At 37.0% G+C, this 27,546-nt stretch overlaps 1 protein-coding gene across 1 annotated transcript in view; it reads left to right on the plus strand.

Moving 5' to 3' along the window:
- The window catches only part of LOC120716853 (zeta-sarcoglycan), a 368,890-nt gene that overhangs the window by 314,853 nt on the left and 26,491 nt on the right, over positions 1-27,546 (plus strand). Inside the window, exon 7 of the mRNA XM_040004511.1 lies at positions 23,550-23,673. Coding sequence (XP_039860445.1) covers positions 23,550-23,673 — 124 coding nt within the window. The remainder of the gene's footprint in view (positions 1-23,549; positions 23,674-27,546) is intronic.

Genomic DNA, 27,546 nt, shown 5'->3' on the forward strand with positions numbered 1-27,546 from the left:
TAAAGGTAAGGACTGCTCAGTGGTGTTTGATAAACTATTTAAAGCTTACATTTGTTCATTTTTTTGCCATGAGAGAAGACAAATATACTGAAATGATAAGCTTTCACAATTTATTATCGAACAGTTAGAATTTCAGATTAGTTTTACATGGCACCATGGACCTTCCATCTCTCTGGCTCAGAGACAAGTGCTGCCACATGCAGGCAACAACACTTTTATTGCATGTGGTAACGATAGAATATTAACATGATTGGTCAAAATGTTGGAGGAAAGCTTTTAGACCCCATGTCAGGCTCACGTTTCATCTCATGCTCCTTCGGACACTGCCTATAAGGAGATGATGTTTCTCACATCACCATGGCAACGCTGCCATGGTCTTGCCCTCTGATCAAGCCTGCATGAAGAGATAGGGAGGCAAAGGAGCTTCTTTAACCCTCTACTGAATGCCTTTTTAATTTTTTGGGAAAAACATATTTCACCCTATTTTGGGGGAGCTTTAGGGTCCCTAATAATATATAATCACCCAAACAGATATTGGGTTGTTGCTTCAAGGCAACATTGTGCGACAAGGGTAGTCAAACACCAAGTTATTCTATAATAACTTTTCTTAGTACAACAAGGATGAACAAATAAACAAACAACAAATAACCAATGTAAACATTTCACAGAACAATAAAACACCAAAATACATCAAACATTTGATCAGGGATCTCTCAGGGATCTGTCTTGTTCATTCAGTGTGGAACCTCAGGAAGCAGTTGCCGTCAGGGTGAAGCAGAGGTGGACATTGCATTTGCGGCACATTGCTTTTGGTGCACCATTGCACCCTGGCACCCTGCATCGAAAAGAAAAAAGTATTAGACAGAAATAAATGCAACAAGAAGATGCACATGCACACACGCGCGCACACACGTTGTGTTTCCATCACTTTCCATCACATTACATTAACTTACATTCATTTCCTGGAGACTTATCCTGACCCTACCCATCACAAGTCCCTGCCTGAACCTAACCCTAACCCTGACCTTATCCTAAACCTAACCTTACCCTAACCCTGACTCAAGTCTTCACTCTAAAATTTAATGATTTGCCTTGAGCTCCTAAGTGTCCCTCAAACCTCATTCAGGGATCCACTCCTCAACTTCCCTGTCACTCCCTGAAAGCTCACTGTCCTCACTTTCTGAGGGAATATCCCTAACTGCACATTCCCTTGGTTTCCTTCCATAAAATGTTTTTACATCCTGTAATTATCAGTAGATTGTAAAGTACAAAACATTGACTATGATCATATAAATGCACACAAACACATCTCTACACACATATGCTAATGCATTATACTGCCTGAAAAAAATGAGGCTAACTGCACAGTGTTGCCTTGACGAATGAAAATTAACAGTATTATAGTAACAGTATAAATAAATTTTTTAAAAAGTAGAACAAACAATCAAATATACTTCTTAACATATGCATGCGCATGCATGTATTTTTTTATATACATTTATTTCACTATAAACATGTAAGATAGTGATCTTTATCTTACCTCCTAATGGAGATGTCTCTCATGTCGTGCAGCTTGCAGAAAGGGGTTTGTTGCCTCAGGGCAACGCTTTGCATTAGAAGGCTTAAAACCACAAATTACGGCCCTGTGTCCTCTAGCAGAGTCCGGCTTAAAGTTTTGTAATTTCTGGTGCCATCACCAGTCCAAGCAGACCATCCCTGACTAAAGTCGTAGTGTATAGCCTGTAGACTAAGGAAGTCTACTGGAGCTCTTAATAAAAATGATTGGAAGTTGTGATTTTTTTTCCCTATACTGAGCTATTACAACCAATTTTATGGTTCCCCCACCTGATTAATTGCATTTTTTTATGTTCCTTATTTTTCTTCATATTCAGTCTCAGTATAATTAGATTTTTTAAAAAGTTAGAATAAAGCTTGTATTCCCATCTACTGATATTATTTTATCATTATGTTGATTTATATATATATATATATATATATATATATATATATATATATATATACATATATATATTAGGGGTGCAACAATACTCATATCGATATTGAACCGTCCGATACAGTGCTTTCAGTTTGGTACGCATATGTATCGAACAATACAAAATTTTTCATTTATTTTATCACTGAGCGCAGGGCAAGCTAGCGAGACAGAAGTTAAGCTCTCCTTGCAACATAGCAAATTGAACCTCCCCCACCCTCATTCAGATGTGGCGTTTGGAACTATTTTGGTTTTCATGTGACGTATGACCCTGAAGGTAAGCGCGTCATGGACAAAAATAAAACAGTATGTTGGATGTGCCACGCAATGCTCAATTACATTGGTGGGAACTAGTGCGTTAGCGCAGTTTGCTGTTAACGTGTTGGCGCCGTCCAGCCCCACGCAAGGGGCGATCCACGGTAGCTCGTAGAGATTTGCTGTGTTGTGGCGTTAATGTCATTTCAACGAGATTTACGCTGACAGCACTAGTGGGAACACAATGAATATGACTGCACATTTACGCCGACATCATCCTAGTGCAAAGACAAGTATAAGCAGACAAAAACAACAAGCACGCATGCTACAAACTTTACCCGAGTCATTTAGACAGCCGTTAGCACATTATTCTCCTTATGGGGACCTGATATGTTTAATATGCTGCTGAGAATATAGCCCAGAAGAAGCGTATAGTATAGCTTTTATTTTGGAAAGAGCCATTTCTGTAATAAACTCTCTTTTCCAAAGATGAGTGATTTAGAATAGAATAGAATAGAATTCAACTTTATTGTCATTGCACATGCACAGGTACAGGGCAACGAAATGCAGTTTGCATCCATCCAGAAGTGCTTTAGTGATATAGATATATTACAATATATATTAGCAATAATATAGATATGTGAGTATATTACAGAAATGGGTCTATTATGGTATGTTATAATGTACACGGTATGAAGTATGTTGTGAATATTCTATAACTATAAGTATGTACAGGCTGTAGTGAGTACAAGCTATGTACAGGATATGAACAGGATATAAATATGAAAAACTATACAGAATATGAAATAAATAACTTTACAGAATCTGAGATATACAGCTATACAGAAATGGGAACTATGCAAGTTGTAAACAGTTGTAGGATTAAAGATTATCGAATGTACAGAATGATTATTTACACAGAGCTATACAGTAGTGCAGTTAAGATAAGTGAGGGTGTAGATAGTTTCTACAGAGGCTATATAAAGTGCTAGTGGTTGTGAGTGGTGGTTCAGTCCATGTTATTATTGTGTGTTTGAGGGTACAGTTGTCCATTGTGGGTGTGTGTATGTTCAGTCCATGAGTTTAACGTGGGTCAGATGTCAGGAGGCAGAGTTCAGGAGTCTGACAGCTGTGGGGAAGAAGCTGTTCCGGTACCTGGTGGTCTTAGTCCGGAGGCTCCTGTGGCGCCTCCCAGAGGGCAGGAGGGTGAAGAGTCCATGTGATGGGTGACTGGGGTCTTTGATGATTTTCCCAGCCCTTTTCAGACACCGCTTCCTGTAGATGTCTTTTATGGCAGGAAGTGGTGCTCCGGCGATGCGCTGGGCAGTTTTCACAACCCTCTGCAACGCCTTCCGGTCCGAGGCAGAGCAGTTCCCGTACCAGACTGTTATACAGTTGGTCAGGATGCTCTCGATGGTGCAGCGATAGAAGTTCACCAGATTTCTCCATCAGATAGATTTAATTTTTTATTACTTTGTTGTTTCAGCAACATTAAATTTAAAAACTGTACTTTTGAGTTAAAATATCTATTTATAATTTTAATAAATGACAAATTAGAAATGCTTGAACATTTTTTTTTATATCAAAAAAAATATCAAACCGTGACACCAAAGTATCGAACCGAACCGTGAATTTTGTGTATCGTTGCACCCCTAATATATATATATATATTCCCTTTAACCTCATGTTAAATGGCAATTCTATCTGCAGAAAGCTTAACGTGGAACCTGTGCCACAGCTCTTATAAAACAAGCAGAGAAAATTTACCTATGTCTGTTTCAGATTTTTCAGATTTTAGTCTATAAATCTATAAATTGTCTATGAATTGCTTATATGATACCAAAGGGTCCTTGTGATGTGATAGGTCACCAGTGCCTTCCAAATTAGGAGTGATCGGTCTAGTCTTTTACAATCAAGATATATGTATATATACTTTACACTGGAATAAAAACTAACTTTCTAGGGCTGAGTCCATTGCATATGTCAGTTACTCTATGCCATCAAAACAGTACTCAAGTAAACGTTGTCCCCCATATCGCTACAATCGTCATGTTTCAAAATCAAATCTATTTCAAAACATCTTTGTGGTGAGTTTCACCTAGCAGCTGCCAGTTACCTCCAGCAACCGCTCGTAACTACAACCTGTGCTAAATGTCTACAATTTGTATAAACAAGGCAATTAAATGTGGCATGCTGCTTTACATTTGCTGCAAACAAGCACTGAAGTGATTAACATGGATGCCCTTCTTCTTATTAGAGCTTCTTTTTTTGATAGAGCTTTGGAGCATTTCCTCACGAACAGTGTTGTTCTGTCATTGTTTGTCTTTGCTGATTGTTGTTTATTTTTGTTTATCAACTGCTGTTTATCAGTGGTTGCTGCTGTAGACATCTTGGGGGGGATGTGCAAAAGGAAGAACAACAAGTAAATATTCAACAGTCTCACCATATTGCAACACATCTGTTCCTTTTGTGAAATTTAAGTGTGTGTGTGTGTGTGTGTGTGTGTGTGTGTGTGTGTGTGTGTGTGTGTGTGTGTGTGTGTGTGTGTCAGTGCCAATAGCTTACTGTGTGTGCATTTGAATGTGTGGGTTTCAAAGATAGACAGTGTTTATTATCTGATTTTGTGACAGAGCCAAATGTTCCACTGTGGATAAAGACTATTGTAAATGGCTACAGGCTGTTTCAGCTAGACACTGGCATAACAGAAAATAAATAACATTAGAAATTATTGAACTTACACACAGATAAATACACACAGACATCACAGATTCAAAAACCTCAAATGCGTACACACACATGCTCCTGTTCCAAACAGAGCAACAGAGAGGTTTATTGTGTTCATGGTGGGATTTCAAGGCAGGAGAAAAAATTTGTTTTTTTAAAAAAGGAACAAAAAAACCAAAGAAAAGGCAGTAAAAACATGACAAAGACCACCCTGGGGACTCTAAAATGTATCATCCCTCATGTAGCCGTAAAGTTTTTAGAACTAAAATTTGAAAAGGATGCGTTATCTTGGCAAAGCCAAGCATTGTGTGATCATCACTACAGGGAGTGCAGAATTATTAGGCAAGTTGTATTTTTGAGGAATAATTTTATTATTGAACAACAACCATGTTCTCAATGAACCCAAAAAACTCATTAATATCAAAGCTGAATGTTTTTGGAAGTAGTTTTTAGTTTTAGCTATTTTAGGGGGACATCTGTGTGTGCAGGTGACTATTACTGTGCATAATTATTAGGCAACTTAACAAAAAACAAATATATACCCATTTCAATTATTTATTTTTACCAGTGAAACCAATATAACATCTCCACATTCACAAATATACATTTCTGACATTCAAAAACAAAACAAAAACAAATCAGCGACCAATATAGCCACCTTTCTTTGCAAGGACACTCAAAAGCCGCCATCCATGGATTCTGTCAGTGTTTTGATCTGTTCACCATCAACATTGCGTGCAGCAGCAACCACAGCCTCCCAGACACTGTTCAGAGAGGTGTACTGTTTTCCCTCCTTGTAAATCTCACATTTGATGATGGACCACAGGTTCTCAATGGGGTTCAGATCAGGTGAACAAGGTGGCCATGTCATTAGTTTTTCTTCTTTTATACCCTTTCTTGCCAGCCACGCTGTGGAGTACTTGGACGCGTGTGATGGAGCATTGTCCTGCATGAAAATCATGGTTTTCTTGAAGGATGCAGACTTCTTCCTGTACCACTGCTTGAAGAAGGTGTCTTCCAGAAACTGGCAGTAGGACTGGGAGTTGAGCTTGACTCCATCCTCAACCCGAAAAGGCCCCACAAGCTCATCTTTGATGATACCAGCCCAAACCAGTACTCCACCTCCACCTTGCTGGCGTCTGAGTCGGACTGGAGCTCTCTGCCCTTTACCAATCCAGCCACGGGCCCATCCATCTGGCCCATCAAGACTCACTCTCATTTCATCAGTCCATAAAACCTTAGAAAACAAAACGTGTAATTCTGTGTGTAATTCAACTGACTTTGAATTAATTCTATTATTTGAGTTGCAATAAAATATATTGCATGTATAAGTTCATATTTAAATAGGATGTGTATCAATAAATGAATGAATGAAAATATGTTTAAATTAGTGGAATGTTCTATGACTAATGAGTAGAGGAATATATTCATGTCTAAAATAATTTTGACTTACCAGCAATTTCTATAACATTAAATTAAAAACTCCCTTTAAAACAAAAAACACTGAGTGCACGACTGAGATAAAATATATAATAACAAAAGAGGAAAATGAAGAGGTGGGAAGGCGTGTTATTATACCACCAGAACGTATCTGTTTGTACATTTTAGTTAACAGAGAGTGAGCACAGCCAGAATCTAGCCAGGAGGTAAGGGACGAGGAGGAAAAATGAGAGAAACACTGATAGCATGACTGTAGGAGGGCAGGCAATGAGGCAGAGAAATGAAGAAAACTAAGCACAGAGCTGATCTTGTGATTGCTATTGCTTTTGTGGAGGATTTTGTTTCTCCATTTCAAAGTATTCTCGTTTTTTGTTTTTTTTTCTTCTCTTCCCCATGCTTTGGTCTGATTCCTCAAGCATCTTCTGACTCTTCTTTGTGTCCACCAGAGGGAGGAACGTATATAATCTTTTCACCTATTGTTTGGTTCAAATCCTTCATTTGCTTCATCGATCCATCGAGCATGTCTTTCTGTAATTAGTTTTCTTTGAATACTGAAATAATAAATTCTACTGATATTCATTTTTGTTAAAGCTCTGAATTAAATAATAGCATTGAGGTTCAGAGCTCCCTGAATCTTGAAAGATGTAGATGTTTTCTCTTCACTTATTAAACTTTTGCCTGTACCTACTTTCTCTAAAAATCTGAGAAAATTGCTCACAAATATATTGTCATCGTTTCCAAAAGGGTTTTTTTCCCACCTCAATTGTGCAATTTTACAATGATTGAATATGTAATCATGAATAAGTGCTACAAATGTAAAAAACAAACAAATAAAAAACTAAATAAACATGAAAATCCATGAGTGCAAATAGGGATATGTATTCAAGTTGTTAAAAACAAGAATCCTCTTTAGTTTTTTAATGCGGACTAATTGGCACCAAAAGGAGGTAAGATATAAAGGATATGAATTCAAAAAAGAATCTAACATCAATACAACACAAACTGTAGCTAACTATTTTTGTATCTATTTCCCACTTTCTATTTTTAATTTTTGTCACTATGGTTGATTTTATGTTAAAGAAACCTCAGGACATCATCAACTTCTGGTTAGCGTATAAGTGTGACGCAATAAATAGACACGCAATAAAAAACGGTGCTCTTATTATCACTACCAAAGGTCAAGACAGTGTTTTCCGTACATTAAAGTGGAACAGTGGGGTTAGATACCATCCCAGGTGCACTTAATCAGTTTTTATGGGACCCGAGTGACATTCACAGTCTCATACCCAACATATGCTCTTCCATCTATATAATCAGTAATGTGCACAGTTAAAGTCAAACACTGCAAATACACTTCTGACCTGCCCTCACTTTCCTTGGTGAGGACACCCTGTCTTTTCATTTTATATCATTTTCCTTAATTCCAGTACGTTCTGCTGTGACAATTATTTATCAAATTACCTTCAGTGCTCTGTATTTGTGCTTTTCTTATCGATCTATTCCTCACTGCTGCAGTAAATATTCGGCTTCCCCGTAGGGATAATTAAAGTTTCATCCAATCCATACAAAATACAAGATTACATTTGCCAGGCATACTAAATAACAAGGACTGAAATACAATAGCTACAGATGTCACTAATGCAGTAAGGGATTGTAGCCTCTCTTTAAATGATGTCTTATTCTAACTGTTACACTGAGCCTAAAGTCTGCTAACATGATTTGTCTCCTCATAAGCAACTGTGTGACTTCTAAAACTTTAAGAAAGGCTTATTTTTACATGTAAAAGATGCACCTTAGGAATGTAAACATGGTCAAAACAACGTGTTGACGTGCACGCAAAAGCATCAGAATAGTGTAGATGATTTACATGACTTGAAGTGGATGTTTATGCCATATGGGGTTGCCTGAGTATTTCAGGAACTTCTGATCTATAGGATTTCCGTACGCGACCATCTCTAGGGTTTACAATGATGGTCCAAAAAATACAACATATACATTGAGCAGCAGTTTTCTCAGCAGGCGTCAAAAGGTCATGGAGAATGATCTATCTTGAGCTAATAGGAAGGCAACAGTCACTCAAATATTACTTTTTACAACCAAGGCACACAGAAGAGGATCTGTGAATGAATAACACATGGAGCAGACAGGATACAGTAGGGGAGGACCACACTTAATGCTGCACTTCTGACAGCTAACAACAAGACACTGAGGCTACACAGGCACAAGCCCACCACATTCAGACAATAGAAAATTGAAAAAAAAAAAATCTTGTCTGTGGTGGTGCAGTGACATTTGGGATATTTTATTGGCACACTCTGGCCATGTTAGTACTACTTGACCATTGTTTAAATGCTACAGCCACTCTGAATGGTGGTGCTCTTGCTTTCAATTGCTTTGTGACCACAGCACATCATCGCCTTCTGGTATGATCATCACAGCTCATCTCTTCTTGCAGTAGGAAACAGAGATACCACACCATGTCACAAAGCTCAAATAATCTCAAACTGGTTTCTTGGATATCAAAATAGGTTTACTGTACTCACATGGCCTCCACAGTCACCCAATTTCTATCCAACAGTGCACTCTTGGGATGTGGTGGAATGAGGGATTTACATGTGGAATGTGCAACTGACAGATCTGCAGCAACTGTGTGAAGCTGTCATCTCAGTATGGACCACAATCTCTAAGGAATATTTTCACCACCTTGTGCAATCTATGCCATGAAGAATTAAGTCAAAAGGGGAACCAAACTGGTGCTAATGATTTGCACCTTCAGTCCCATAAAAATGTCAAATTTGCCTTAGATAAGAATAAATAAATAAATAAATAACAAAATAAACTAGACTAAATATATAAAAACAGAAAAGCTACATTTAATTTATCTCTTTAATTTTTAAAGTCTATTAAATTAAGAATATGACCTATGAAATTAAATGTTTGTTCTTATCTGGGAATGCTACCTACTCATTATTTAAAAAAAAAAAGCCATGTGGCATTACAGAAGGAATAAACCACAGATGGGTAAAGAGAATACACATTCCAGAGACTAAATGCAGTGTTGCCTTTTTATTGCTTTTGTGAGACAGTCTAATGTTTTTCTGTGTTGTCTGTTATGCTCCTTTGTATCACTATGAGACAGTAATAATGAACCAAAGAATAAGATATCCTGCTGTTTTTCTGACCTTATGTCTAGTCTTTGGAGAGAAGCAAATGCACATACCTTTCTTCATTTGTTATATCTTTAGGCATCAGGAAAAACAAGGCTTGTTTTATTGCTTTTGTTTTTAAGCAAACAAGCATGTAGCTTTGCACTATAGCTCAGTAGTATAAGTCTTTTTCTCATGGGGTGAATTAGTTTATATTCTACAAAAGATACAGGATTCCAAAAGTTGAACCACTAATTTAAGTTTTGTTCAGAGAGAAATGGACTTCAGTGTACAAGCAGAGTTATTTATGGGATTTTCAGTATTCATTTTCATTGTTCACATTATCGCATATATTTTAAGTTGAATATTCACAGTCAGACTTTGTCATGGTTCCAAGTGGTGCACCCGTAAGTGATTGATTTCCCCAGGTTACTTTTGTTACTGTCACAAAGTAAGTCAATGTTATTTCATTGTGAAAATGCACAATCATTTTAGCAATCACTGCTTTGTGAATCAAGAACATGAACAAAAATGCAAGATAGTTATTCTGAAATTTGGAATTTTAGTGCATATTGTGCAACATGGAGAAGCACCATGTATTAATGGAGACACACATTGTACAATGACTTTAACCTTTTTTTTTTTTTGACATATCCATTTGCCGACCCTATTTCTTTCTTACTTGCCATCTTTTTCATGTAAATTGCTCTCCAACTCTTCCTTTTTCCTTGCAAAAACAAGTCAATGAACAATGGATGGAATGGTTAAAGTTGTGGAGGAGTGAAGCTAGTCTTTCACTACTGATTAAATTATCAGCTTGGCACCCCATCGGAGGCACAAAGGCATGAAATTGCTTGACATTTTTTCTCCCTGTGCACTCTGCCATTAGCCATTTCCTCAGCTACATTTCACAGCAAGGAGGACAGCGAGAGCCTCAGAAAATCATTTTTAGTAGTAACCTAAGGATTTGTCAGGCAATGTGTATCATGCATAGGGACACAGAAGTATGGGACATCATGATGAGACAGCTGTATAAAGGCACTAACTTCTGGGAAGTATGTGATTAAGTGGCTGATTGTTAAGATACTAACTGAAAATAAATACGCTAACACCCATTGCTAAATCTTTATGTGTCTATTCTCACAATATGCGTACATATAAAATGTAATTTTACCATCAGGAGCCAAATGTATAAAAACTTTGCTAAAACTTTCTGTATATAAAAAAGCAAATGTGATTACACAATATTTTTTCGGATTGTCAAGATTTCTCTTGTAGGTTGTCCAATAATAAAGCCATCATCACCTATAGTTAATTCTTTCAAGAAAACAATTAAATGAAGTATAAAATTACTTAGAACTCATTTAATCATTTATGCCTCTCTCTCTGTGCAAGCTGGGATCAGCTCCAGCCCCCTCATGACAGTGAATTGGATAAATGGAAGAGATGGACGGATGGATCATTTGTAACTTAATTTGTGAATGCGAACCAAAAAAAAAAAAGGTGATGAGCTGAAATCCATTGTTAATAAGTCAAATTCCATCCCGTATTTTTTATCTCCATTTTTATTATATCAGGTTTAATTTGCTTAAACACACAGCAGCACAAAAAATATATTTCTTGATCTTTTATGGCACACAAACATACACACACATTCTTTCCACAAAGACAAATGTCTAATGTACCTTAACTTTCTCCTGTCCCACCTCAATAACTCAGTAGGGACTCAGATAACTTTTTAAAACACCCCAAGGCTTTCTCTTCCCACTCTTTTTTTCACACCTGCAGGATTCATGGTGCGATTTAAACAAGCTGCATCGCCCTCCTTCACCCAGACACAGACTCACTGAAAAAAACAAAGAAAAAGGTAGAGAAGCTTTAAAATGCCATGTTTCTGGATTCTGCCTCAATTTAACTCTCTAAAAGTCAAAGACTGACGCGTTTCCCCATCTTCAGTCCTGTCTCAATGCATCACTCAACACCACTTTTTAAAATTTAAAAAGTTTTTAAAGTGCTTCTTGGATGGGGTTGGACCACAGCGACAGGGGCACTGAGGCAAATGATGGAGCATTTAGCGTGAAAAGGTTAAAGGTTTGCGTCCCAAATGGCAAGGTGGCGATAAGGTGTTGGCCTTCATAGTTCTGAAGAGGAAAAGGGCAGGATGAATGTCAGCCAAGTCTTCTGGGAAATATAAATCACACTAAAAAACCCAAACTTGAATATTTTTTGCACAACTTCACTCATTGCTTTCAGAAATACACCATACTGGGTAATTTCTCTTGAAATGCAGATTCATCTAAGGCATTGGATGGAGTTCTATAATATCCATCTTGTCAGACTTCTTGGACATTTTTTTTTTACACTTGGAGAGTATGAATTCTTGGAATAAATTAACTGTTGCTTCTTTCCAGTGGTAAGAAGCAGGAAGGACAAAGGAAATTAATCCTGGGCTCCTCCACATTCTCAATCTGGTCAGAAATTCTCTGACCTGCTTTACTCTTAATTTACAAAATTACACAGTTGGACAGAAGTTCTTTTCACCAAACTAAAAATGACAGTTTTTTGCACAGTAACGCTACAGCATCAGATCTTATATATCCATGACACAAATCCCTGCCCTTACAGGAAAAACATATTCAAAATCTTTTTCACTAATTGAGCATTGCAAAGTTATTTCAAACTACTCCAAGGAGCATTTTAGTGGAAAAAAATGTTGAAAAAAAGAAATAAAATTGTAGAAACTGATTTACTGACCTGCTGAAATGCATACACTCAGTTTGAGCATTGCTGACGTTCTATTGATTTTTTTTATTTATTTATTTTTTAGCTACTAGCTTTTTTTAGTAGCATGTTACTTTTTAATTCAATTCAATTCAATTTTATTTATATAGTGCCAAATCACAACAAAGGTCGCCTCAAGGCGCTTTATGTACTTTTCTGTCATTTGGCTCTCAGTTTGATAGCTGTTTCTGGCCTGGTCATAGTTTACACTTTACTGAGATATTCTTCTATTAATTAATTATCTTCACCCATAAAACAATATAGCTTGCTTTGGCATGCTTGTGTTTTCTCCTGTCTGAGGTCAGCCATTGGTTGTGCAAGTATGTATACAAAGATGTATTAGAGGGTTGTTTTTTTTTTCATTTTATCTATAATTGTTATAAAATGCATGTTTACTAACAAATGTGACTGCTAATTACATGAGTGCATTACAAATGCTTTACAAACAAATTGCTTTGTATAGTGTCAAACCCACTACTGGCCTTTTCAAAAAAAAAAAATCTACCTTCAGAGTTTGCAATGGCACAAAAATACAAATTGTCTTAAAGCGTGGTTTGCAAATTTTTCTACAATGCAAGTTTCAGAAATGGATTTATGTTATGAGTGCCCAGAATACAAGAAAATTAAACTCAGTGGCTCAACAATATGACTCCGTACAACACTTGTACGGAGTCATAAAAGCAGAAAAGTAAATAATTATGAGGGCTGATTTTCACCTAGGTAATCCACTTTAGTTTTTTCATATTATGAATACTAGCACACTGTGCTCACTGGGACACACATAAACTGGAGATTTGTTAATAGTCCTGCAATTATATTTTTTTTTCAGTCTTTCGCCCGATATGATGTTTTTACTTCAACCAGTCATTCACTCCACAATGCTTTCATAGCCAAACAATTGAAGGAGTTGCCAGTATATATCCTATTGAAGTTCTTACAGATATCAAAAGTCAAACCTAGTCTTCTTTTTTTATTAGTGTTAGATATTGCAGATGAAAATTATGATAAATGTGTTTATAAAAATTTTTTTTTCATGTGTGAGTGCCCATGCAGCGTTGTTTTTCTATTTTCTATATGCTAATATTAAAAAAAATCACGTTGATTTATTTCCATCCAGCTTATCTTGTCAGATTGGACAAATATGGACAGTGCATTAAAAAAGGCATTGTCACAACTGAAGGTCACAACAGATCTATGAAAGGCAGGAAGGGATTGCTGGTATATGGTAGAGAGAAAAGGGGGAGGAATACTATACGAATTGGAAGCTGAGAAGGAGGATAGACAGTTTTCTGTAGTAATAATGAATTGCAAAGATAACAGCATAGCTGCAGACTCCTGTTATCTGCACCATGAAAAACACAACCTTAGGGCGCTGACCAGAAGTTTTATGCCGTGTGTGTGTGTGCATATTAAAGATCTTGTATTTCATTATGTTTTTTTAAATCAAGAAAGGAAAATAGTAAATTCTGTGTATTTCAATTGAATGTCCATATGGTTTGACAAAAAACAAAGAGAATGCATATAAACGAATATGGGGGCTTTGTGAAGCTGTATTTACTCATTGTGAAACAGTGTAAAGCATGGCAGCATGCTCACAATGATCATTTTAACACGCTGATGTTTATGTTTGATGATGTTTCGCTGTAAAATTCTTACCCTAATCAGTAGGGCTGCACGATTAATCGTTAGAAAACCGCGATCTCGATTCATACTTATGTGCGATCTCATTTCCAAATGACAACGATTTAAAAAAAAAAAAAAAAAAAAAGACGACGACGATTGTACCGCATTTTGATCCGGGACGTACTCTGCATGAAAACAAGCGCTCACTCTTCCTGCTCAACAAATGACAAGGGCGGAGCCTTATACCACGTGATACAGAAGCTGTGCCGTGTGATGCTAAAATTAGCAGGGAAAAAACAACGGAGAGCACGTCAGGGATGACGAGAAAGTGACAGGAGAAAATCCGTCCCGGTCAACCACCCAAACATCAATAACGGGAACCTTATACAGCGCTTCCCTATACATGTCGAACTCCCGCAGGCACAAAGAAATTACAGAGGCTATCACTTATCACCTGACCAGAGATATGGCTCCCATCAACACTGTGCAAAACGAGGGATTTAGGAAAATGATCAACACCCTAGACAAACGCTACACAGTGCCGTCCCGCAACTATTTTTCTATTGTTGCACTACCTGCTCTATACACGCAGTGTCGAGCAACGGTGGAGACGGAATTTCAAGCAGTACAACATTTTGCGGCAACAACAAAACGTGAGACATTTGTTGTTTTTATGTTTATTTATTGTTTTTATGTTCAGTCTCAACTGTTAGGAAGTTGATGTGCAGTTAATAAGTGCAATAAATATTTATACTGGAAAAGAAAATCGTGAGAGAATCGTGATCTCAATTCTAAGCCAAAAAAATCGTGATTCTCATTTTATGCAAAATCGTGCACCCCTACTAATCAGTATCAACCTGCTAACATGTACGAGCTACAATTTAAACAAAGTAAAGCTTACATTGATTGATGGGATATGTTTTTAAAGTTTTTAAATTTGTTTGTTTGTTTAGTTTGTTTTTGAAATTTTATGATGGTACTATGGTACTTGAACATTCATGTTAACTAAAAACTAATTTATCACTCAAAACATGTATCCACTCTCTCTCTGTCACTCTTTGGGAGGCACTTCAAGTCCTTGAAATGAGGAACCAAAGCTATGTAAAACACGTGTTCTCAACGATATTAATCGGTCTGCTGTTTGTTGCAATCCACTTGGCAATTGTATCAGTCAATATTTCCGAGGTAGACTTACTTCGGTCAAAAAAGAGGACAGCGGCAAAAATATATGTAGTATATACAGTCTTAATGCAGTGTGGGTAAAAATGTAGGTAAAGTAAATGATCAGTCATATAGCTGATAATCAAGCTACATATCCTTGGGGTGTAATTTGTTTTATAACTATTACATCAAATTGATCCATCCATTATCACTAATCCCTGAATTATGAAACATGCAATGAGGTGAGTTATCTAAAGATTGAATTTGATACCCACCCATTATTTGTCACAGATTTTGTCACAGAGTCTTTCTTTAAATTCACAGAATGCCAATGGCCATTGAACACATTAATAATTTAAAATTGCACAGCATTTGTTTACAGTTTTTGAAAAAATGGAGGTCCAGCATCCTGCAGAAATTGAGCCCTAGTGATATACAAGTGTAACACGCATTCATAAATAAGAAAATAATTTTTCAAAGAGTAATTGACCTCCAGAATATCCTTTATTACGTAGAATTTCTTAGGTTAATCAAGCTGAAACTTGTATGAGATCACAAACTCAATTTTTCAGCTGTTAATTGATGTTCATGGCAATTTTATTATGAAACCCATCCATCCTGGTCATTCTCCCAATAATCCATCCATGGAACATTAGTGTGTGTGTGTGTGTGTGTGTGTGTGTGTGTGTGTGTGTGTGTGTGTGTGTGTTGGGCAGGGTGGGGTGAAGCTAAAACTGTAAAGCTAACTTGTTCCTTCAGTGAACGAAAATGAGGCATGATGCTAGAAATGAAAGAAAGAGGTGCGAGTCGTAGCGGGATAGTATGTAAGTGTCTGCTTGTCCATCACAGCTGGTTTCACCTTGCAGAAGCATCACTATAATTGCTTCAGCTGTCAAACCAGCCAAAGACTCTCACATCATCAGATTTGACTGGGTCTAAAACTATTTCTTTCTCCCTTGCTAGATGTCTGTTTCATCTTCTGTTTTTTTACATATGCATATGTACCGTCTTATATCATGATCTATCTATTGATCCATTTGGTTTCCTGCCTGTCCTACCATTTGGTTATCCTTTTCTCAACCTATGACTGAAGTAGCGTATACTCTTTGCACGGATCAATAAGTCAGACCCAGTGTGAAGTGTCTGCTTACAACACTTATTATATCACTTGGATGCTCAGTACTGCACGACAGCAAACTTCCCATCACATTTAATCCACCTCATGACTCCTCTTCACCTTGAATACCTTCACCTTCAGCTAGGCAAGAGTAATTTTTAACTAATAAACTAAAATAAATAAATGCAAAACAAAATTTGGATTTATGGCTTCTGTTTAGTGTATATTTGCTCTAAAAATCTTAACACCAAAATTAATAAGTAACCAGTATGGTTGAAATTTCTGAATGGCAGACGCATCCATAGTTGTACACCATAAAGTAGACCATCATATGCTGGTTATTATTTAAATAATAATTTATTCAAAGTAATAAAAGCAAAAACACACAGATATCGAACTCCTCACCACATGCAATACGATAGGAACAGCTGAATGCAATGCAATAATGATACACAGTAACTGTTCTTGTTGATGTCCAGGTCCAATGAAATTTGGAGCTCTATTTTTTCTCCTTAGCACTCTTAGCACACTTACTTTGCTACTCTTGGACTAACTGGGCTTTTAATCTTCAGCAGACAATTGTGTTGCTGTACTTATTACAGAGTGGTCACTTGTATCCTTTGTTTCCTTCCTCATTGTCTCAACATCTTGGAATGTGTTAGTTGAACATGCCTAGTATTAGAGTAGATTAACTAATGTGTTGACTCTCAGATTTAAAGCTGTATTGCTTACCATTTGAAAACTGGCTTATTAACAATTAAGTGGCCTACCAGGAATGCTCAAAGAGTTCCAGATGGGCCAGTCTTGTATTCTTTTCAACCCAGACTAAATACCAAATTGACCTCAAAGAAACATCTAACGGTGCGACAGAAGACATTTACTCAGTTATGAAGGTTTTAAGAGACAGCTACAAAAAGAAAAACCATGACAACTTTTTTTTGTTAGGTTTCCATTACAAAGCCAAACATTTTGAATGCTAATAAAAGTGATTAAATGTAAAAACAACAAAGACAATACTGAGAAACAATGACAATTTGCTCTAATGTAGCTTTTCATTACATCACACAATGGGAACAACACACCAGGAGTAATTTAGTCTAAAAAGTATTGAGTAGTAAATTGTGGTGAAATTACTTAATTCTGATGCAAATCAGCCTACTTCAAGTATTTCTAATTCAGGAAACATTATCGTGATGCTAGTGATCTACTCTACTTTAGCACTTAATGAAGTAAACGTCTGAAATGAAGTGAATCTGCATTTGAAATTAGTGTAATTAAGACAATTGTTTTTATTTTGTCTCTAAACATGAGTTTGGAAAAGCAATGTCCACCTAAAATTACTTCTCCAGAGAGTAATTTTAAAAGGAACACCTTTCTGTTACAGAAACAACATCAGGTGAAGCATAAACATCCTGAATATAAACCTGATAAGAGAGTCGAAGGAATGTTTAAACAGAAATATATTCTAAATGTTCATTACTTGAGTGCAGCTAAACATAAAAACCCTCTGCTTGTTGTTATAATGTCATGGGCTGGATGAGAGAGGTTCTAGTTTGGACACATAGAAAGTGGGGTAAGTTGCATAGTCTTAGGAAACTTAAGACAAAAAGCAATAGAATTGCTTTTTTACCCTCACTTCCTTGAACATGTTCAAGGAAGTGAGGGTACAAGTTTCTTAGAATATATATATATATATATATATATATATATATATATATATATATATATACACACATATATATCTTTGGTTTGAGAGCAAAACTCTGACTTGGAGTGTAGTTGTTGGGCAGGGTACTCCTGGGGTCCACCAACTGCGTTTTTCACTCAGCTGTCCAGAGAATTGCAATCTTGGTCTGATTCCACACCATGCAAAAGCATCATGAATGGTGTTGGACTGAGGGCACTGCTGTGTCATCCTCATGGGCTGGTAACAGAAGAGGCAGGCAGCCTGGGGACGCTTCAAAAGGAGTTGCAGAATAGAGTTGTGTGCATACTCAATTCAAGGCCAATGTAAGCTTTAGGTAGATTGCAGATTGTGAGTAGATCGTTTGCATCATCCCCATTACTTTTTGAATGATACTCAAGCTAACCTTGGCATGTAGTGCTTTAAAAATGTCTTCTACACTTGATTGATAAACTGGGAACCTCTGTCAGAAACAGTGTCACTGGGGAAACTATGGAAGAAGAAAACATGCTGTAGTGAACCGATAAATTAGTTGTCTCTGCAGTGGAGGACAATTTGGGTAGTAGTAAAGTGGGCTGCCTTTGAGAACGTGTCTACAACTCTTTAATAACACTTCTGGAGAAGCTGGCAAAACCCAGGATTCACTGACACTGTTTTCTGGGAGAGGGAATTTAGCCACTGCTCTCATCTTTTCTGGATGTGCTTTCATTTACCCACTCTGAATTATATACCCCAAAAATGAGACTAAGAAGAAATGTGGTAATGGTTCTAGGGTCTATGACTCAGCGTTTATGTATTCTGGGGAGACATCTGGGAAGACTCTTTCCGTCTCCCCAATCAGTCATGTTCCTATATTTGTTTCTCCCCGGTCCCAGTGTCAAGCCTGTCTGCCTTTGTCTTTGTCTCCATGGGTATCATACTTTTTGGGTTTTCTTGTCAGTCTCTCATCCTGTGTTCAGTGTGTTGAATTTTTCCTCCCCTGTCCTTTTTAGTCTTTATTTGTTCCAGCTGTGTTCCCTCCTGTTTCCCATCCTGTTGTTATCCTGTGTGTATTTAATAGTCGTACATTCCTAGTTGCAAAATCATAGTTCCTAGCTTATCTTTTGTTTGTTTCTATTAGTGTTTTCATATTTTATTTCGAGTACCATATTACAGCAAATAAAGCTGCCTCCTTTAGTTCACTCCCTTTGTTTCTGAGTCCTACGTTTGAGTCATTCACCTGCCTGCCACACAGCTTTACATGAAACATGGAGCTTTGACACAGAGCTGGTTTTCTAGGAGCCTCTACAATAGCTTCCTCACATACTGTTGATACCCAGTATGAAAAAGATGAGGATGTCATCAAGGTATATAAACACTGATTCTCAAAAGTCATTTACTGGGGTTTGGAAAACTGCTGGAGTATTGGTTAGTCCAAATGAAATGACTACATATGCAAAGTTTCCTGGGGGTACTGACTGCAGTTTTACATTTATCTTATCAATACATACTTGAAATGATAAGCATTTCTGAGACCCAAATTGGTGAAGATGGTGGCTCCCTGCAAAGGCTATAAGGTTGTACTGTTTGAGGGCAGGGTGTGTTTATTCTTGATTGTGATCTGGTTTAGACTTTTATAGTCAATACATGTTTTGCTTCCACTGGTGAAGAGGATAGCCATAAGATTGCTGCTTCTAAGGACTCCTTAACCTATTTTTCTATAGCGTCTTTCTCTGGCTGTGACAGATTCTATAATTTGGTCGTCAGGAGGGGTCACGGTCATAGTGAAAATGTGTCATGTGCAGTGTTGGTCAAGTTACTTGAAAAAAGTAATCAGTAACTAATTACTGATTACTTCCCCAAAAAAGTAATCCCGTTACTTTACTGATTACTTATTTTCAAAAGTAATTAATTACTTAGTTACTTAGTTACTTTTTAAAAACACGATTTACAACCTGAAGAGGTGATAAAGTGATAGATCTTTCAGCCCAATTCTACTTTTTCTGCATAATCCATCATACAAAATGTAATCAAATGGAAAAGTCTCTTTTTTAAAACTTGTTTTATTAGTTTTAATCTTTTAACTTTATGCATCAAGCAAACATTTATTATATGCAACATTCTCTGACTGGAATAAATTGGTTTAATATTTAAACCTATTTTCTACACATTCCAGCACATAAAATAAAATATTTTTTGTGTTTACACTCACTCTTTCAAATAGATGCAAGTAAAACACAGCAGAAAATAAATAAAATCAAAGACTCAGCGGTCCTTTGGCTCTATTTTCACCTGTAAAGCAGGAGTTGGGTAGGCGGAGGTTTACCCTGGTTCAGGTGTGCCGCGGTCAGTTGAAGAATCCGCGAGTTTCTCTGTGAGTTTCCCATTACGTCGTTGCGCACTCGGTACTTGCTCGGAAGTTTAGGGGTTTTTTTTCGCTGTAAAAATAAGTTTTCTTCCCACGCACGATGGACACTAATGTTTTTGTCACTTTTTATGGAATCAAACTCAAAGTAAGGTCAGTACTTCCACGCTTTAAACGCTGCACGCTCATACTCTCTCCCACAATCGATATGTGATCTATTGTTGATCTGCACACAGCTGTTGTCACTAACGGCGCACTCGCTTACGTCACTGTCGTGAGACATTCTCGCAAAAAATCACGGTTTTAGTAATGCAGTAACGCAGCGTTCCTACGGGAAAGTAACGGTAATCTAATTACCGTTTTTGCAATAGTAATCCCTTACTTTACTCGTTACTTGAAAAAAGTAATCAGATTACAGTAACGCGTTACTTGTAACGCGTTACTGCCCATCTCTGGTCATGTGTTGAAAATGAGAGTGTGTTGAGGCACCTAGACCACAGTAAACCTCTGGCAGAGAACAGAGGTCAGGATGGAGAGTGGCTAAGGTCAAATGACAGCTGATATGGCTGACTGAAAGCAAGTGGAAAGACAAAAGTAACACCAACTGGCAATCCTTCCCAATTTACAACTTGCACGAGAGACTACATTGGAGCTGTTTAGTGGCTAGCTAATCCTTAAATTGTCCATTAAAACTGTTAAAATTATCTCGGAGAGCAAAATTTCACCATTGCGATCCAGTGGTCACATGAAGCTGCAGTAGCATAGCTGAATAATCAGATATGCTGCCAGAGACTGACATGTCTATGAGCAGCACTCTCCCAGAGTAAAGGGGTCATCAAACTCAGCTAACAAATCATTAATAGGCATGGGTCCTAATGGCTAAATAAACTTTCATGAATAAATGTATCTATTTATTTTTTCTAAAGGCCTTCTCTTTAAAAGACTAACCTGGGGAGAATCTGTAGAAAACAAGCAGGGTTGATGACTAAAAGGAAGCAATTGCTGAAGCAATTACCCACTACCAATATAACCTCCCTCAGCCTCAAGCATGGGGGAAGAAGCATCACAGAAGGGAGGTGGGGAATCTTTTTAGGCTTGTAGGGGTTTTAGCTGCGGACTGAGATAAAACTAAAAGTGCTTGGTGAAGCTAGAGATTGGAGGAGAGCTCTGATTACAACAACTTGTTTTGGGATGTGATTTTGTTCCAGCAATGTGCAGATAATCTGTTGACTGAGTATAATCCTTGGTTAATAAGGTAATTTTTTAATTGATGCAAAGCCTGTACCGGAAGCATCAATCTAAAACCACCCTCCCCTTGTACATATTCAAGATCATTGCAGCTGTGTTTGTCCATTCTTCCAACTGGTTCAAATATGACTACCGTGCCTTTGTGGTTCTCCTGTGTCTCATTCGATCATTTTGTCATAATGAACTCAAAATGGATAGACCTTTATATGTAGTCCACAACTGCAAATCAAATTGTTTATTAACAGAGGCTAATCTGAGCAGTGAATAATTGTTGCAGACAACTAATGAGTGGGCTAGAAGGTCAGTGTTCAGTGTCCAGTTCCAGTGAGACTGGGGGATCCACAAAACCTTTTCAGAGAAGCCTTGAAGATCTGGAGCACATACCAAGGGGTTTCTAAAGACAGAAACAACAGATAAGTTACAAGGAATTAAAGAAAGCATGAAACAAGTGAAGCCTGATATTACTGCTACTGCAGCTGAACAACCTGGTAAAGGTGGATGAAAGAAGGTGGTCTTTATATACAAAGGATGAATAATGGAAACCAGGTGTACACTGCCTCCCAGTCTTGATTAACTGCCACACCCCAGAGTGGCAACCTGTTATGCCTTCATGAGCAAGAATAAGGGAGAAAATGTGAGGGACTGAAGGCACAGACACCATGACACTACTAAAGTAGCTTTTTTTCTGTCAGAGAATGTTTAATTTTTCAGATTGAATCTTCAATTGTTCATTTTTTTTCCCCACCACAGTGCGTGTGTCAATTGTGTGAATAAACAGTTTTCAGCTTCTACACAGTAAAAGTAAATGACTTTAGCCCGGGGACTGTAGTCTAGTGAGGACATTAACAGTGGAAGCTTGATATCATCACCAAAGTGCTCCTGGCCAAGGGCTTCTTTCCTATTTCTTTTTTACGTCCATCTGTTTTTTGAACACAGATCTGACAAACATCATGAGTTCAGTTAATTTAGTCTTTGGCTTGAACACTTTATCCTTTCAGCCTCTCCGTATGGATTGAGAAACCAATCTTTTGAAGTGCCCTTGAGCAAAGCTTGTCTGGAAAACTTCCCCTATACTGAAACATGTTTGTTATTTGGTCTTTGGTGTGTATGTGGTGTGTAACTTGTTATACTTCACATCAAAAATTGCTCTTTATTCGATTTAATTTGCCAATATGTCCTTGAGCGAAGCATTGTGCTTATCTTACTCCACCAAACTGTTTAATCACCTTGTATTATTTTCAGCTTCACACAACCCTACCTACTGACCCTTCAATGCACCTGTATTCTCTGAAAGAAAAATACGTTTCTGCTCACTAAAATTAAATTACTTTTTTTTAATCAAAACCTGAAAATGGATGTGTTGCTCTGTAAACATTACATTCTGTTTATTTTAATATGTACTAAACATGTGAACAAAAGACTAAATTAAAAGTTTAATACAATTTTCTATGAAACTTTACTGTGCAATACTAAAAAAGGAGTGTACTTTTATTCATTGATTAGCAAAAACGGCTGTCTCAACAAGCTTTTCAAGAGCTTACTTGATAACCCTGAAACAGGGAAGTCTAAATACATGGTCATGTTAGTGCTTATTACAAAGTAATCACAAATTCATTGATTTCATGAAATTTCTTAAGAATATAGTAGGGCTCTATCCAAAATTTTCAGTGTACATTAATCATTAAATGAGTAACTGTGAAAGTTCAAATTTTGTGTTCAAGAAGTTGTATTTTATTGAATGTTTTACCTTGTTTACCTTCAGAGTACGATGCTCCGTACTCACTCAAGAGTAAATATTCAGTTGTTATACAAGAACCTTTATTGCTTTTGATTGAAAAGCTGGTGGATTAAAAACTGTGTTCCCAAAACAGTCACTGAGAAAGTTAAAAAAACAAAAACAAAATCATCTAATGGCAGCTGAAGCATCAACCTAAAATCACCCTGCTCATGTTCATACTACAAATCCTTGCAGGTGCGTGTGTCTATTCTTTCCAGTGCTTCCAGCATGACTAGACTGTGCTAATGGTTCTCAGGTTGGAATCCCCAACTCGGACCCTAACTCTAGAGGCCCCCAGAGGTGTGGAGGTCAGTGCTGGAGTGGGAGATTTTACGGCATCTTGTAGAAAAGACCTCCTCTTGCAGTCCTCAGAAGGAGAGGTGAGTGTGAGCTTACATTGTATTTGTTTAAGCATGTGTGTGTTTGCATGTAAAACTGTTTGTGTACATACTGTTATGTTTTACTGTGTTGGGTATCTGTGAGTGTTTAGAAGAGAAATGGAAGTTAGAAGCTAGGGTGGGCGATATATCGAATATACTCAATGTATTGTGGACTTTTCCACGTACAGTGGTTAAAATGGCTTTATTGTAATCATCGAGTATAAGTTGCCATGGTTATATTAAGCTGTCTGCAGGTAATTTACTGAGTTTTTTTTTATGCCAATGCTGCGAATGTATTATTAACCCGTAAAATGTTCACTGCGTTGAACATGGGTGTTTATATACTACCAGACAGGGAAAATATGGTGACAGCGAGAGTTTCAGACAAGTGAGGGAATGAGACTCACTGTCATTTGGATTTTACAAGGAGGATGTTGAACAAAATCCGATAATTTGCAAAATGTGCAGTAAAACTATTCCTGCAAAACGTAGGCGTACCAGAAATGTATTCCACCAGCTGAAAAGTCATCCACTGAAAAATTCAGTCTGTTCACACACCAAAGAAAACATTAAATAAACCAACAGTGATACTTGTGACTGTTCTTGGTCAGTCATTTTTATAACCACTGTCTCGACTTTTGTTTCTGTAATTTCAGGTCATCACATTTTTTATTTTACAGTTTTTATATGTTATAAGCTCAAAAGAGCACCTTTTTAATTTCGGTTGTTTTATTTTTCCTCGTGAATTCTTGCTTAATGTCCTTTTTTTTCCTTACTATGATCTTTTGTTTGTTAAAGAGAGAGACATACTGTGACAGTATAGTCATTTGTGAAAAACCTTGGTGGGCAATGGATGGTTAAAAAGCGGTTAAAATGAAAGATTTTAATTAATTCAGATTTTTTGTATTTAAAGTAGAAAAAAAATATTGAACGGTTGATTTGAATGAGTACACAAGTGCAATTTTAGGCACCATGTGGTTGAAAATAACATTGATTTTTGGAGGTTATTTAAAAAATATCGTGATAAATATTGTGTCTCGTGATATAGCCAAAAGATATCGCAATATTAGATTTTCCTCATATCGCCCAGCTCTATTAGAAGCTGACAAAAATAGCTATATTTACATGTGAATACAAGAGAACACAAACCAGTTGGGTGTTTTTGTTAGTGTGTGTGTGTGTGTGTGTGTGTGTTCTTTAGACTCTGTGGCACTCTATAGTGTTGGGCCCGCTTCATTAAAGTACCTTATTAGGCTAATGAGCGTCATCAATCCATGCGACCTTGTCCTCCTTTTTCTCCCCTCCTCTGCTCATCACTCCTTTCTTCCTCTTTTCTATTTGGGAAAAGTGACTTCATTAAAGCTGGTTTGATGAGATTCCCTGTCAGTTGTTGCTGCTGTGTGTGTTTGTATGTGTGAAGTGTCATTGTTAGCCTGTTATCTCACTGTCAAGCTCTTTGCATAGCAGCCTGCCACATTGCGTGAGCACCGAAGCAGACTTAGCCATTATCCTTATGTGTGGCTGTAAGTGTGTGTATGTAAGTGTGTGTCAGCCTGCCATATTGCATGTCCGCTGGAGCATAGTGTGTCATTAACTTACTAATTAACAGAAGAATGACCCCCACTCGTTGCACTCACTGTCATTGTCAGTCACACTCACAAACTGACTTCTACTACAAATACACACACTCACATTTTCTCACATACACACCAACAGACACAAACAGGTAAAAGTTGGGTTCTCTTCTCCATTTCTCATTTCCTGTGTTTTATCACAATCTTCTCTCTTCTTTCTTCTCTTTCCTTCTGCTGCTGTTGATTCTTACTGCCTTATTCTCATTTCCTTATCTTTTTTCTTCCACCGGGCCTTACTTGGAAAAAGTACATAACAAAAGCTACATATAACATGATACTGTGGATACAAATTCTAACTTTAGCATATGATAAGAATACAGTAGTCATAATAACAAAATGGGAGAGCTAGGACAACATCTATAGGATTACCCCAATATATGTAGTCATACGGACTATACAGGAGTGAAATTGTTGATGATGTGTAGAGGGCATGGTGAGGTTTAGTGCACTGTATGGTCGTTATAGTAAAAATGGCATAATAAAACAAAATGAACATAAACACCTGTTTTGCAGACAGTGTAATGTGTTTGTATCTGGACAATAGTCCATTTATCTAAACAGTAATTGCAGATCAGGCTTTGACAAATTGCACAGACATTTTCCACAGTATTGTGCTTTATTGTGCAAATTTTGAAGTCATGTTTAATGACGTATGAAATATATAATGTAGGTATCTAACCGCACAATCGTAAGAGTGTCTGTTATTTCACAATACTATTTTTATTGCCAGGATTAAATTATTTAAAATGTTTGTATCTCCAGCTAACTGGAAACACTGTCACTTCATAGATACTAAATTACCTTTGGTTTATTTAAACCTTGGCATATGTTTAGTTTTTAGGCTAACAGCATTTTAACTTTAAACCCACACCACCACAGTAGAAATTCAGTTTAAAGACATGAGTTTGATGAACCAGATTTACTAGTACTTTTCTGTTAATTGCCTGTTCCACCCAGCAGAGGCTGTCAGTGTTTTTAACAATGCCCAGTCACTCCAGCTTGCCCCATCAGCTCACTTGTTCCACTTTACTTATGCTATGTGTATTCGTACTCTCGGTTCACCACTTCACTTGGTAACTCAACTAACAATCCAAGAATCTTCCACAAGACACAAGCAAACAGATTAAGTTAAAATTATTATTTTAATTAATGATATTTTTCCAGAACAAATAGAGGGAAGAATTGTAACTTTTAATCTGTTTCTAATATAAATACTGTAAAAATCTAATACGCTGCATTTAAAGTACTTTCAAGACATTGCACCTCGCTGAAAGAAAGCATGACCACAACAACAGAGCTGTCAGGTGAAACAATGGAAGGGATTATCCACCTAGTCTAAGAAGGAAACCAATATCAAAAATCAATATCATTTACTACACAGAATCAGTTCTATCTATGATTTGATTCAAATACAAACAAAATGAGAGGGTTATAAAAGGAAAATATTCAGGTAGACAAACGATATCAAAGGATATCAGTGGACTAAAGTGAAGTAATTTTGGTCATTGGATGACTAGATGAAAGTAATGTTTAACAGTGATGAATAATAAACCTGCTTTAGCAGCGGAGGTGATCCTAAAACTTTTAAAGCTGACTGAGAAAACAAGCAGTTTTCCTCACTCATTTATGATCGGGATTTTTTATGCCATATAAAGGATCAGAGCATGTGGGAATCATTACATTATCAGTAAATGCACAGGTACATGCTGAAATGTTCTCATTCTGTCCAAACATTAGCTGTAAATTTGGGTTAATGAAGATGAAGGATTTTTTCAGAATGATAATCCCACCAAGCAATGTTTTTTTTTTGTTTGTTTTTTTCGTTGTTGTTGTTTTCAGAAAAGGCATTTCAGCTCAGTAATATGATGACAAGTAAAAAGTCTGGATGTCAATCAGAAAATTGTTTTTGAAAGGAAAGGATCTATCCTGGAAGCAGGATATTTTTCCCTTTACTTCAAATAGAAAAAGAAACAAAAAACATCCTAATAATTAAAATAATATGAATAAATTTTTTGAGGAGTGCCAGAGGGAAGCCAGAATGTTCAGCTACTAAATAAAAAAGCGTTTTATGTTGTATTTATTATTTCTTTTGTGTGTTTATTATTTTACCCATGGGTTGTAACTTCCACTCAAAAGAGATTTTCAGAACATATAGTTTTCACTCAGATGACAGCAGTCTGTGTGACATACATGGCAAGTTTACAGGGAGTTCTAAAGGAGGTTATGAACTTATTGAGTG

The sequence above is a fragment of the Simochromis diagramma genome, unplaced genomic scaffold (assembly GCF_900408965.1).
Source record: "Simochromis diagramma unplaced genomic scaffold, fSimDia1.1 OVJJ01000487.1, whole genome shotgun sequence".
NCBI classification, from domain to species: Eukaryota; Metazoa; Chordata; class Actinopteri; order Cichliformes; family Cichlidae; genus Simochromis; species Simochromis diagramma.